The 13004-nt window shown below is 35.9% G+C and overlaps 1 protein-coding gene across 3 annotated transcripts in view; it reads left to right on the forward strand.

Annotated features, from left to right (window-relative positions):
• The window catches only part of ADAMTSL1 (ADAMTS like 1), a 433636-nt gene that overhangs the window by 211892 nt on the left and 208740 nt on the right, over positions 1-13004 (forward strand). For all 3 annotated transcript variants that reach the window (XM_037797567.1, XM_037797569.1, XM_037797568.1), the window contains 3 exons: positions 2661-2865; positions 4113-4260; positions 6773-6857. In XM_037797567.1, coding sequence (XP_037653495.1) covers positions 2661-2865; positions 4113-4260; positions 6773-6857 — 438 coding nt within the window. The remainder of the gene's footprint in view (positions 1-2660; positions 2866-4112; positions 4261-6772; positions 6858-13004) is intronic.

A 13004-nucleotide genomic window follows, 5' to 3' on the forward strand; every position in this document is an offset into this window, starting at 1 on the left:
TGGCTAATGCCTAGCTTAGGTTAAAATTGATTTCTTATATATTGCCATTTTCCCCAAAATGCCTAAATCCCAGTATCCTCAATGTTATATCAAAAGGAGTCTTGATGTTTGCTAGCACCATGTTCCCATGTACACATTGGGCATGTCCATGCATCACATCGGGAAAGGACAATTAGCAAATAGACTATATTCCTTACTCTTGTACTTCTGCTGTTGAACTAGTTCTAAAATTAAATACTCTGCCTTACTGATAAAGTCTTAGTAAATGGAAGCTATTTTTACAAATATATTTTCATTTCATAAGAAAACATGAGGCTCAAAGATGGTTCTCAAATGGCAGCTACCCACTGATCAAGACAGAGGCTATACTTATTTAAATGGGTTTAAGATAACAAGTATAGACACAAAACACAATTAATAAACTTATATATTGGTCTTTCTTGCTTTCAGTCTTTGACTGTAACACATAGCTGGACATAATAGAAGAATATAATCTGATAAATTATCTTAATTTGTAATTAATGTATGCAACTTCTCCACATCCTTCTTAATTTTGAGAATTTCTTATATCAAATACACTCAGATGTTTAAAAAATTAAAAGTCAAGGGACTTAAAATATATGATATATAAATTCATTTATCATTGTTTTAGGGCAGGTTTATTCAATATGCCTTTTTTAATAATGAACACTTACCTGGTCACTGTTTTAAGATATCCTAATGGACACCCTCTCTCATCCAGCTTTAGTTATGGTTTATTTAAAGTACCCAGATATGTTTTACTTAAAATTCAACACTATTATTATACAAGGATTCACACAATAATTTTCACATATAGACTTGTAGTTGTATGCTAGAACCATACTATAAATTTTTAGAAAAATATCAATGTCATTTTTCTCTCTGTGATCACTGACACCAAGAAAGAAACTTAATATTGTTTGTTAAGTTACACCATGGGTCAGATCCAAGTGTTGAGACAGAAATCAATCCCTCTCTCTTTAGAAGGGTCAAGTTTGGGGATGTTAGAGTATCAATTAGAAAATGTGCTCTTTCTATGGCATCCTAATATTCTAGGAGTTTATATGTACATCCTAAAACATATTCCCACATCATTGTCAGATCAAATCCACTGTGAATATGTACTTACGTATTTAGCCTAATTTCATTCTGATTCAAGCCTGTTACCACCAGAAGAAAGCCCCCCAGAGATTTATTGTAGAGACAAATAAGAATTGGTCCTACCCTTTGGGAAGAGAAACTCTCTACAGAGATGCTTCATTCTCTTGAAAAAGATCAGAAAGTCTCCTAAGGGCTATCAGAGGGCCTCAGTTTCCCCAGAATAACATTTTTAATGTGTCTCCTGGGGAAATATGCATAGGAAAATATTGTATCTGGCAGCATGTTTGAACTGTTGGCAGTGAAGATAGCAGTAGTTGCCTAGACTTGAATAGCGCAGCGAGCGCAGAGGAAAACCCTCTATAACCGGGAAACACACATTATTCGGCCTCATGCAGAAGACAAACCAAGCTCATAAGGTTATGAAATCCTACTTAGAGAATAATTGTCTTCACAACTATGCCTTTACAATATTTTTAAATAACTCAAATGGATCAACTTCTTGACATTTTGTTTCTCCATCACTGAAATTCTCTCACATAATACTAAAAGAAATTTTAAGCTCCTTAGCAGTCCTCATCAAAAAGTAGACTATATGCAAGAAAGACAAGCTCAGCATCATTTGGTCCTAATGTTTCTGTTTTTTTAGAAATTCTACACTGTCTGAATCTACTGAGGGAGAATAGAGAATTGGGCAAAGCTCTCATTCAGCACCTGGTCTCAAATGCTTCAGAGCTAAGCAGAGCTCTGAAAACTCAATGGGTTTCTCTTAAATATGATTAAAAATATTGTTATTTTCTGCCTTACTTAACCGTATCTCTATATTTAGATGCCATCAGTCGTCCAACCAAATCTAAACCTCATCGCAATTCCAGTTCTTTAATGGGGGAACTCTAACTGCCAAGTGCTCTTCACCTTTTAGAGAATAGATAGATAGTGCCTACAGGACACTTTTGTTCCTCAGCTTAATGTTGCGACAGAAAGGACATCAGAATTGTGCTGAAACCTTATAGACCCAAAGCTGATGATTGCAGAAGCAAGAGAGAAAGTGCATTTTGTTTTCCTTGATCTTTTAGGTGTTCCTCATGTAAAATGTATTCAGAAGCTAAGTAATAAAGCCATGACATTGGAAATAAAAGTATCAGCTCAGGTACAAACTACAACGGTTAACTGGTTAACCACCTTTAATCTTGACATGGATACTTAGTGGGGTTTAATCATTGAATCTAGGAAGAAGGGTGAACAGCCTTCTTTTGAGTAGGTTATAGGTAACACAGACACCATTGTAGATGGCTCTCAGAAAAGTAGTCTGTTACATTTGTCTACAGCTTCACGGTTTTACAGAGCACTTTTGCCAACATTGAATCCTTCCCTCTCACTCATCAGGTTTTAGGCAATAGATAGCTTTTGGTTCCCTGAACCATGGCCTCGTAGAACCAGATTACCCCAATAGGCAGTGGGAACAGGGTTGGTCTGAAAGGTCACTGAGGAGGTTTGGCAATGTGCATGTCTGCCCTGATGACTCCGCCTTGCTTCTGTAGGTGGGAGGCCACCCCGTGGACCGCGTGCTCCTCCTCGTGTGGGGGGGGCGTCCAGAGCCGGGCAGTTTCCTGTGTGGAGGAGGACATCCAGGGGCATGTCACTTCAGTGGAAGAGTGGAAATGCATGTACACCCCTAAGATGCCCATCGTGCAACCCTGCAACATTTTTGACTGTCCTAAATGGCTGGCACAGGAGTGGTCTCCGGTAACTGTGCCTTCTTTCTTTGTTGGTTAGGAGAGTAAGTCCAGTCTGTCCTCTCATCATCACTGCCTCACCTGGTACCCTTGGCCCCCTGCTTCCGCCCTTGAGGTGTCCGAAATCTACAAGCTTAGCTCCTACAGTAGGAACAGGACCACAGATCCAGCATAACCAAAAGTAAATGATTAAAAAAAGAGTCTTTTTCCAAATTACTTCAAAAGGCCTCTGTCATTCCTCTGGATAATAGCCCCTCAAATGGCAAGGGGAAGCAAATGCCTTTCAAGAGTAATCGAGGCTGAGTGACCGATCCTGAAGCTGTGAAAGCTGTTGTGATAAGAGTTCAATAGACCAAAAGTTTGGCTTCATTTTTTATTTCTTATATTCTATTTATATCCAAAAAGTGTTGGAGTGGATTAAAATAAAAAAACACATATCACAATAATTGAAGTGAGGATGCAGTGGAACAATTAAAACAAAACAAAAAAAATCTAGATGTTAGGGAAGTTGCTGCAATTAAACATAAAATGTAGTTCTGTGTTTCCTGACTGATAAAGCAACAAGGGAAATGGCATAGGAGATAGAAAGATGAGGAAGTAAACCTTTGTTCCCCCAGCCAAAGAGATGACAAAAAACTTCACAGAGCCACATGGCTTGTGGAAACAGATCAGAGCTCTGACGTTTCTCTACATCTGCACTTGCCATAGAGAAAAAGCATATAAAATCACTGTAGGTGCTGTCTACATCTGGCCATTGAATCACTTCCTTTAAAAACATTTTGAAATTCCACTTCAGTATTATCAAATGGATCAACCATGCTTCAATCTAAATCATCATAGCTGTGATAACAGTCAAAAATTTTTTGTATTCATGTAGACACTAGCATTTCCCATATTTTGGTTATAAAATCCATTAGCAAAGTGACTAAAGAAAAATGCAGTGTTGATAATCTGAATTGAGCAGAATTCCTACAGTTTCTTTTCTCTTTCTTCTTGGTGCTTGTTTTGAGACTTTGCACACAGTAAGTGCTAAGTGTTTCTGGCTGACTAATCCAAATCTAAGAAAATGAAAGTGATTGGATTCCCAGCCGGCTTTACTCCTAATAACCAAACAGAACAAAGATCCCATGATTGGCAAGAAATCCACCAGGAGTCCTCATATAAAGCAGTCCTTATGCAGGAGGTCTTAGCTGGGAAATGAAGAAACATAAACAAGGCTTTGCCTGTGAGTCTCCTCTCTCTTGGTTTTCTTTCCAGTGCACAGTGACATGTGGCCAGGGCCTCAGGTACCGTGTGGTCCTCTGCATCGACCATCGAGGAGTGCACACAGGAGGCTGTAGTTCCAAAACAAAGCCCCACATCAAAGAGGAATGCATCATACCCACTCCCTGCTATAAACCCAAAGGTAACTTGACAGGTGCTTCATGAAGTTTTAAAAATTGCTTTTATGTATTCAGGTGTTATTTTAAACTCCTTGGACTATTTTTGAGTATTCCCAATGTTCTTAGTAATTATTCTTTGTAACTTAGATTCTACTAAATGGACTTGATTATTTTTAAAAAATATTTCAAATAGTTTTGGTAGCAATTTTGTATCAAGCACTACATTTAGAAATCTGTTTATTTATATAATTCTCTCTGAAGTCATAAAGTTGATTGAAGACTGTTGCTGGAAAATACCAGATATATCTGCTTGAAAGGAGACCACATGTTACAGAAATATATGTGTGATTTACTATCTACATTTCTTGTTGTTAAAAACATGCAGTGAATCTAAATGTGTCTTCCTCACTAAGCCTGAAATATATTGGGAAGATTCCTCTTTCAAACTGATGGGGGGTGGGGGGGGACTGTTGATTTTCATATTGAAATGTAAAAGATTAATATGAGACTGAGTTCAGGAATCATAATTTGACATGAAATCTTGAAATAAATCAGAACTTAATAGACACTGTAAATAATACATTAAAAAGACATTTAGAAAAGTTAGTGGTCAAGATTTATTATAATTATACCAGGTCTCTCAGCTTAGCACAAATATGAATCTGATTTCTGTCCTAATATATTTATCAGTCTGTATCATGAAATAGAAAAAACCCAATATCACAAAACATTCAGAAGTAGAGAGCTCTTTGTTATGAGCCTTCTCCTGTTTTTAATATTAGGTATGGTTCCCATCCTTTTCTTAATTTGTTTTTTAAATCATTAAAGTTCTTTCTGAAAATCAGCCACAGTGTAGTTATTACACTATAGGTTGTCCTTGGTAGGAGTAAATAGCATCATGAAATTTAAATTAATGATATTAAAGGAAATCTCCCATCCTGTCAAAGAGCGTACCAGAAATCCTGATTAATTTTAATAAATACATCTCTCACTAAGCCTCAGCTTCCTTCTCTGTAAAATGGGATAATAGCAACTATCTCAGAGATCATGTGGGACAATTAAATAAAATATAATGCAAATAAGGCGCTTAGCCCTGTGTCTGACATATAGTTAGTTCTCCACAGAGGTTATTTTTTAACTCTTTACCATAATTAGCATTCTCAAATATAGGAGGAAGTGGCCACTAGGACATCTGACAGGATTCAGTTCAAATTGACAACAATTTTAAGTCTGTTATTAGTTCAGACTAATTGCTATGCTTCATTATTGAAAGACAGAGAGCTAGCTGGGCAGTCAAAGATGGTTTCACTTCTCAGTTTCATTAGAAGAGGTGGGGTAGTTGTAAAATTATGTATGCATGTGTTTAAAATGTGTTGCTGTGTTTAAAATATTAGCAAATCCTTTTGGCTTTGGAAGTGTTACCTTTCTCACTCGCTTTGCTTTCTGACTATAAGCAATTGCTCACATAGAAGATAAGAGTGATACCCCTAACTTAAAATCGTCAATTATTTGTAGTTCTGCCTTTACCAAGCCACTTCAGAGAAAGAAAAGCAGTTTGTGGTTAACTATCAAAAATAAAATCTGGATTTTCACAACTAAGTAGTGAAATCTGGCTCACTAAACATTAAAATGCCATATAATTCTATGGTGTATGCGTATATAGACATATTTCTTTCATCTTTGCAATTCTATGTTATAAAATGGTGATAAAGCTTCACTGGGTCATACTATAAAGGCAAATATGCCTATAAATGACCCTAATAAATATGTCAGAATGGGAATCTTGGCAGTTACTTCTGTAGGAGAAGTTATAACCTCTCTTTCTTTTTTCTCCTTCACATTTTTTTTCCCCAGGAAGTAGTTAGGAAGCTTGTTCTGAATTGTTTGGCCGAAGTTAGATAAATAGATTAAACAAGTCAAATTATGGGCATGGACCCTGAATTGCTCATATTCTAATTGTCAGTGAGCTTTGGGGAGGTATCAGATGAGTCACATATCTAAAGCGATGTTTTGTGAACTTCAGAGTATCAGAGTTATGTTTGTTTTTTAAAGTATAGCATAGATCATACTTAGGCAAAAGGCAAAAGAAATGCAAGTTCGAATTTATAAAATGATCACAATATAATTTACTGTGTTTGTGTTTGTTTTAAAAGGTAATAATTGGCCTATCTTTTCATCGGGAATCAAAGCAAAGATACCTTGATGTCTCTGTATCCATATCAAGCTGATACTCCTAGTTATAACTTTCATAATAAAAAAGGCTTTCCTTTGCTCTTCAATGTGATAAAAGGGGGCATGCTAAACAGAGACTAACTAGTACTACTAAACACTTAAAAAATCTGTTTCTTTTATTCTTGATAAAACCATCATCATAAGTAGAAATTTACCTAAACAACTTACCATTATTTGTAGTGTTCAACATAGTAACTTTTAGGTACAGTGCGAAACTATGAACTGGTGAGGAAGGAAAGGAATTCCCCTGAAATCTGAAATCAGTTCTAACTTCTCTTGTATGTGCATTCATTTAATTCTCAGAGAAACTTCCTGTAGAGGCCAAGCTTCCATGGTACAAACAAGCTCAAGAACTGGAAGAAGGAGCTGTTGTGTCAGAAGAGCCTTCGTAAGTTCTAGAAGTACAAACCTTTTTTCTTTTGAAGTGATTGATTTAAAGAAAGCAGTGTCTCACTGGTTGTGACTTTCATGGGTTGCGAAACAAGCATAAACATCTTGCCAAGGATTAAATGAGGCTTTGGGCTCTCAAATTAGAGATTTAACAGTTTTCAAAATATTTCTTTTAACTTATGGTTGTCCTTTAAATACTTTTCAGTTTTGCCGGAAGTGGGAAAAGGAAGGTATAGTGTTTACCCTCTTCTCCAAACTCTAAGTCTCCTCTTTCTCTTGCCAAGGAGCCAGGCAAAGTTGAGAAGGCCCAGGCTGCATCTGATGATGCAACATAGATGTGGTGTGAAAGTATGGGCACTCCTTATCTCCCAGCTTTGCAATATTGCCATTCACAATAATCAAAGAGTGGGTAAAATATATCTGAGGCCAAAGGAAGTTTATTAGCTTTATTTTTCCCTTTCTTGATGGGATTGGTATCAGATGAAGACCCAGATCTTTGCCCCATTTGATTATGGTCACATATCTACTGTATTTTATCAAGTCTGTGAAGTTTTAAAGACCTTAAGCCACAAATTTGCCAGATGCCTCAGAAGAAGAAACAGGAAGAGACCAAAGGTTGATTGGTTGATTAATTGACTGATAAGTTTATATCATTTCCACTAGAAAAAAAAGATTGACTTATCTATTGCATCATTTTTAGAAATAAGAGAGTACTTTTTGATCTATTTCACCTATGACCAAAGTGTTTCTCAGGCTGAAGATTTTCTAGATTAAGAGATTTACTCTAAGTGCTAGGTTCTGTGCTGTGCACTGGTGCATACGACGTGTTACCCACCCTCCAGGAGTTCACAGTATAATATATGGGATATGAAATGCTTTCCAAATGCTACCCATAGCTTAAGTTGCATTGGAGATATAAGTTAACATTGCAGTTTATATATTCAAGTGCTATTTAGAATTTTCTGACTCATCATGCTTGAATCTAAACCTTACCTGATTTTCTACATCACAAATTGTGTTCCTGAATCTCACTCTAAGCAGCAAGAGATTGAAAAAGAAATTCATAATACGGATTTGTAAAATGATCAAATGTAATTTGTAAAGAAATGGGATTCAATCACTTGGTTTCACAGAAAAAGGTTCATATATTAGGTAACACATTTCTTACTTCAAAGGATAATAATTAAAATGTTAATTATTTCTTTATTATAAAGTTAACATAGCAGCCTTTTCTACTTCTGAGAAAAAGCAACTAACCACTATAGAACTTTGAAGGAAAGATCTCCAGGCAAACTTTAAGTGAACACAAGAAGATTTAAATTTTTTGTCTCTCTCCTGCCAATACCTGGTTTCACAAGCCTTCCAGCTGCTGGAGAGGAAGTAAGCAGTTCATTTTAGAGGGGTATTAGTTCTTTAATCCACTAAGGTCCTATTTAAGACCCAGAAAGATGCCCTGTAATTAGAGCTGGTTCCTCCTCATATGGATTGTTGGATTAAATGTGTTTAAAACCATATACGTATCATTTTACCTAAATCAACCCTCTGCTCTCCTTGTACACTATATTTTGTCAGTTGGTCTAAAGCATAATTGTATATATAATATTGCATTATGACTGATGTTAAATAATATAGCAGAGTTGAAATTAAGTCAAAACATCTTACATCTGTAATTAAACAAATCTCCCATTAATAGATGCCTCTCAAAAGAAAGCTGTAAGTAGAGATTGATATTTCTGCAGAAATATTTCATAGACTATGGTCAACCATATTTTAAAAGGTCTAATTAAAATGCATAGTGTTTAACTTTAATATTAATAAAATCCCTTATATAATTCAACACATAGTTTTAGCCATTGAAACAATAGCCGTACTTTAGACTATTAAATTTTATTCATAGTATAATGGAATTGCCATCTTAAAATGATTAATTTGAATTGGAGTAGACTGTAATTGGACAGTAAAGGAAATGTATACTATTATGCTCAGAACAATAATTATTTTTATATCAAAGTGAAATAAATGACAGCTGTAGAATAATGTAACAAAAGGTATATGTTTTCCACATTTTAATATACTCTACATGTTTAGAGCTCTGAACCCTAGGCAAGGGCCTAAGTGTCACGTTTTTAAAGATTTTTATTGATTTTGAATTTTAAAAAAACAATTTTGTATGAGCTGAATACTTGTTTAAAAACCATATATACTAGTTTCTAAATGCATGTAGCAACCTGTAATTACTCTCCGAAGTATAATGAAAAAATGATAGACTGTCAGCAAGTAATTCCCTCCCCCTACCAAAGAGAGTCAGATTGCTTAAATTAAATGGTAATGTTTAAAAGTTGTGGCTGTCACTTCTGAACAGCTACAGTGAAGCAGGAACAATGGTCCAGAGCTATTATCTCTTGCTTTGGCTCCAGCTAACCTTGGTGAGTTCTGCAGTAAAGCAGCAAATACCATTTATTTCCCCATATGTAAAATGAAAAGATTATCACCAGCTTGTCTCATCAAATAATATAGGAAAACCATTACCTTAAAGTCTTTAGCATATGAAGATACAGTTATTGAATGTTAGATATTTTTAGTAACCCCAAAATGTAAGGAAAAGATTGTTTAGCATTCTGGCCAAAAAGTTGTTGGAAAACAACCACTCTAAGATATGTTTAGAAGAAAAGTATAATAAAAGACTAAGAACAGAATTGCCAAGAAATAACTAAAACTTCATAGAACAGAAGAATGAGGTGTAGAATAGCTGAAATAAGTATGGTGATTGGGTCACATTGGGGTAGTGTACTGATATATTGAATATTGAGATGCATCATATTAAGATCCAGTTTCAATTTAGAAATACTTTAAGGTATTGATTTTTTCTCAGAAACAGATTGGTTTATAATGTATTTTATTCATATGGTACAAAGGTAGGAATATTGTGATGAATACATTTTCTTGATATACAAAAATGACTTCCTAGTCCACTTGCGGGAGTTATATACATGGAGCTGATTTTTCACTGGTGGCCATAATTTGCCTTGATTCAAGCACACATTATTACCAGGCTTTCCTGACAACCAGCAGCAAGAATTTTTTAGCAAGGTATTTTTGTCTGTCTCCATTGAGCAGAAAATGCTAACAAAATCCAACCCCAAACCAAGATTAGATTGACACAGGGCTTTAGACAACAAAGTTGATCAAGCACAGACAAACTTGTAAATAAACACAATAACATAACTTGGTTCAGAGGACATCAGCTGAGGAATCATTAGGCATCCCTGCTACCCAATTAACACAGAAGGAATTGTGGCTAAAGGTAGACTTTTACAAGTAATAAGAATCTTATAGGGTCCCACTTTCCTGAGGGTAATATCAGTGCCAAACTAGCACTAGACAAGGGGGATGGGAAAAGTTATTGATGGAATTCTCTTCTGCTGTGATTTGAAATGTGTCTGCTTGAATTTGCTTCCAGCTTATGGGAGTGTTTTTAGATTTAGGACACATCATTTAAATGCCAGATTGAGCCCATCTGGTTCCCTCTACTGAACATTTCCTAGGTATTTTTTAAACCCTCAAGATTTTATTTTATTTGATGGAAGATCAGATCTACAATATGGTAGTGCAATTATATTTGTTTATCATGTAGAAACTAGAGCGAATTACTGATTTAGATTTCCCATCTCTTATTTTTATACCTTACTTGCTGTCTTGGTTGAGATGTGTGTAAATATCACTACGACCTCTTTGACAGCTTAATTTCTTGAGAAATGATACCGTGGTGATCTCTAGGACATTTAGAGACAGCTTTTCTACTGTTGCTGAACAGGAAGTTATTCCATTGGCTTTCTCGAAAAGCCTGATCTGACTTGGAATAGGAAGGAAATCATTCATTTCCTTAACTCCTTCAGGCCGTTAACCACTGAATGCCCATCAAGATGTAATTTGCTGAGTGATCAAGGATTAAGAAAAAGGTATATCCTGGATACCCCAGGTGCTCTACCCCTTTCTTTTCAGACTTTCTGCTCTCTAAAATAAGGCATCCCAGGCAGAGGGCACCTAGGGAAGCCAGGTTCCTCCCAGGTTTATTGCAGTTGCCAAGAATTCTTCTCGGATGGCTCAGAACAAGCAACCGGAGATGTGTGGGTCCCTTTTGCCTGACGTGACCAACTCAGCCGTTCTAAGCAGCCCCCTCCCCCATCAAACAGCTGGCACTCGCCGGGTGGAAAGCCTTAACAGTGCCATCCCCTTAAAGGTAGGATTGGGTGGTCCTCTGTGCCTTGATCATGCATTTTTTAAAAATCTTGAGTTATTAGATTTTCAGTTAACAGCTATGCTGCCTGGTTAAGAAAACACTTTTGTGTTTTAACACAATACTCAGACCTTAAACGTAGTATCATAAATAATCTCGGTTTGAACCATTAAAAATATATGTATAAGAAGGAAGGCAAGTGAGCAGAAGACAGCAGTAGTATCTGGAGGCCAGATGGCATCAGCTTAGTGATGGGGCTGATTCAACAAGAAGCAGAGGGAAATTCCCGACATACATCTGTGTGAACAGAACCCACAAGGAATTAGATACCGAAAGAAAGGCTAATGAGAGTCACTGTGGTGATGCTATAGTCATTAAATGCCTTGTTTACCTTGTTGAAAATAGTGTTTAAATATGTGGTATTTAAACATATGTTTACATTAATCAATACTTATACCCAATAAGTTGTCTGAGAATGTGGCTGGCTTAACTCAGTGGTTAAGAATGTGAATTCATATGTTTTTTTTTTTACAGTGGGGATGGAAATGTTAATTGTGTGACATGTATTTTTATATTTTCCCCTAAAGAATAATTAGGGACTCAAACATCAGTACTGGATCCAGATAGTGTTGTTATTTGTACCTGCAATAAAAGATGCCTGAATTATATTTTCCTCACTAATCTCAAGCCTCAGAAAGTGGAAGAGAATATCTTGTATAGAAACAGATGTACTTCTTAAGAATCAAGTGTCAACCCACCTAATATCTAGAAATTTAAACACTATTTGCATCCAGCAAAATGTTATGTTCACACAGAATGATATTGAGCATTAAAACTAAAGAATTAAAATAGCTCGAAAGCATTTAATTTTGAGACTGGGCACATAGCAGATCTAAAACCTTACCCTGGCCAGATTGACTCATCCCTTATCCTCACAATAGTCTTGACCTCTCTTACTTCCAACCCTGTACCTTTTGGGCTCCTCCCCATCTACCCAAATCATCATCCTCATCCTTTATATCATGTTCAGCAGCAAAGAGAATGCTTAATGTAAATTCTCTGGTTGATTAATGGGTTTTAGATGACTTGGAAAGTCACTGGATCTGCTATTTTTCACACCTCCTAAGGAAAGAAGCCAAATTCCTTCCTATATCATCTACTCTGAACCATACCTTCTGCCAGGTGCTAGTATTGCAAATATAAACCTAATAGCCCTTGCTTACAAGAAACCTTAAAGTCATCCTTTTCACAGGAATGAGACGATTGCAATCAAATTGTTGAGTATTGACCAACTACCCATAGATAGAACAAATAAGCTGTAACTGTTTTTAAGAAATGCTAATTAATATTTGGGTATGCTCAGCATGATGGTATTATTGATTGTAAAAGGAGTATAGGAGAATTTCCAAACTCTTTCCACTGCCGTATGTTAGAATTGCATCTACTTCTGAGCAAAAAATTCATGGTATTTCACAAATATGAGAAATAAATGAGAGGAGAATGTAATATACACTGAAAGAGATGAATGGGGATGTTGATGTGAACTGGTGTTTGGCAGATTATAATATAATTTATTTGAATATGACCTTAACTCCAAAATTAGTTCTTGGGGAAAGATTATTGGATCTTTTTAAATAGCAAATGATAACAATATTTGCATCAATATATGTACCTAGTTGATTCCTACCTATATGTGGAAAATAGGCTACAGAAACCGTAGGTAATTTCCTAAAATTTGAATTTCTTTTCAGATACAACATGCTACCAACTACGTGAGTTGGTGAGGGTTGAGTCTGTTTATATGTGTGCTCTACAAAGATACGGCCCTGCTAGGATTGAAGTGAAAAGCAATTTAATTATTGATCATATCACCATATAGAGCAACAGTGTGCACTGTGGTTAAAAGTC

The sequence above is a fragment of the Choloepus didactylus genome, chromosome 10, assembly GCF_015220235.1.
Source record: "Choloepus didactylus isolate mChoDid1 chromosome 10, mChoDid1.pri, whole genome shotgun sequence".
Classification (NCBI taxonomy): Eukaryota; Metazoa; Chordata; class Mammalia; order Pilosa; family Megalonychidae; genus Choloepus; species Choloepus didactylus.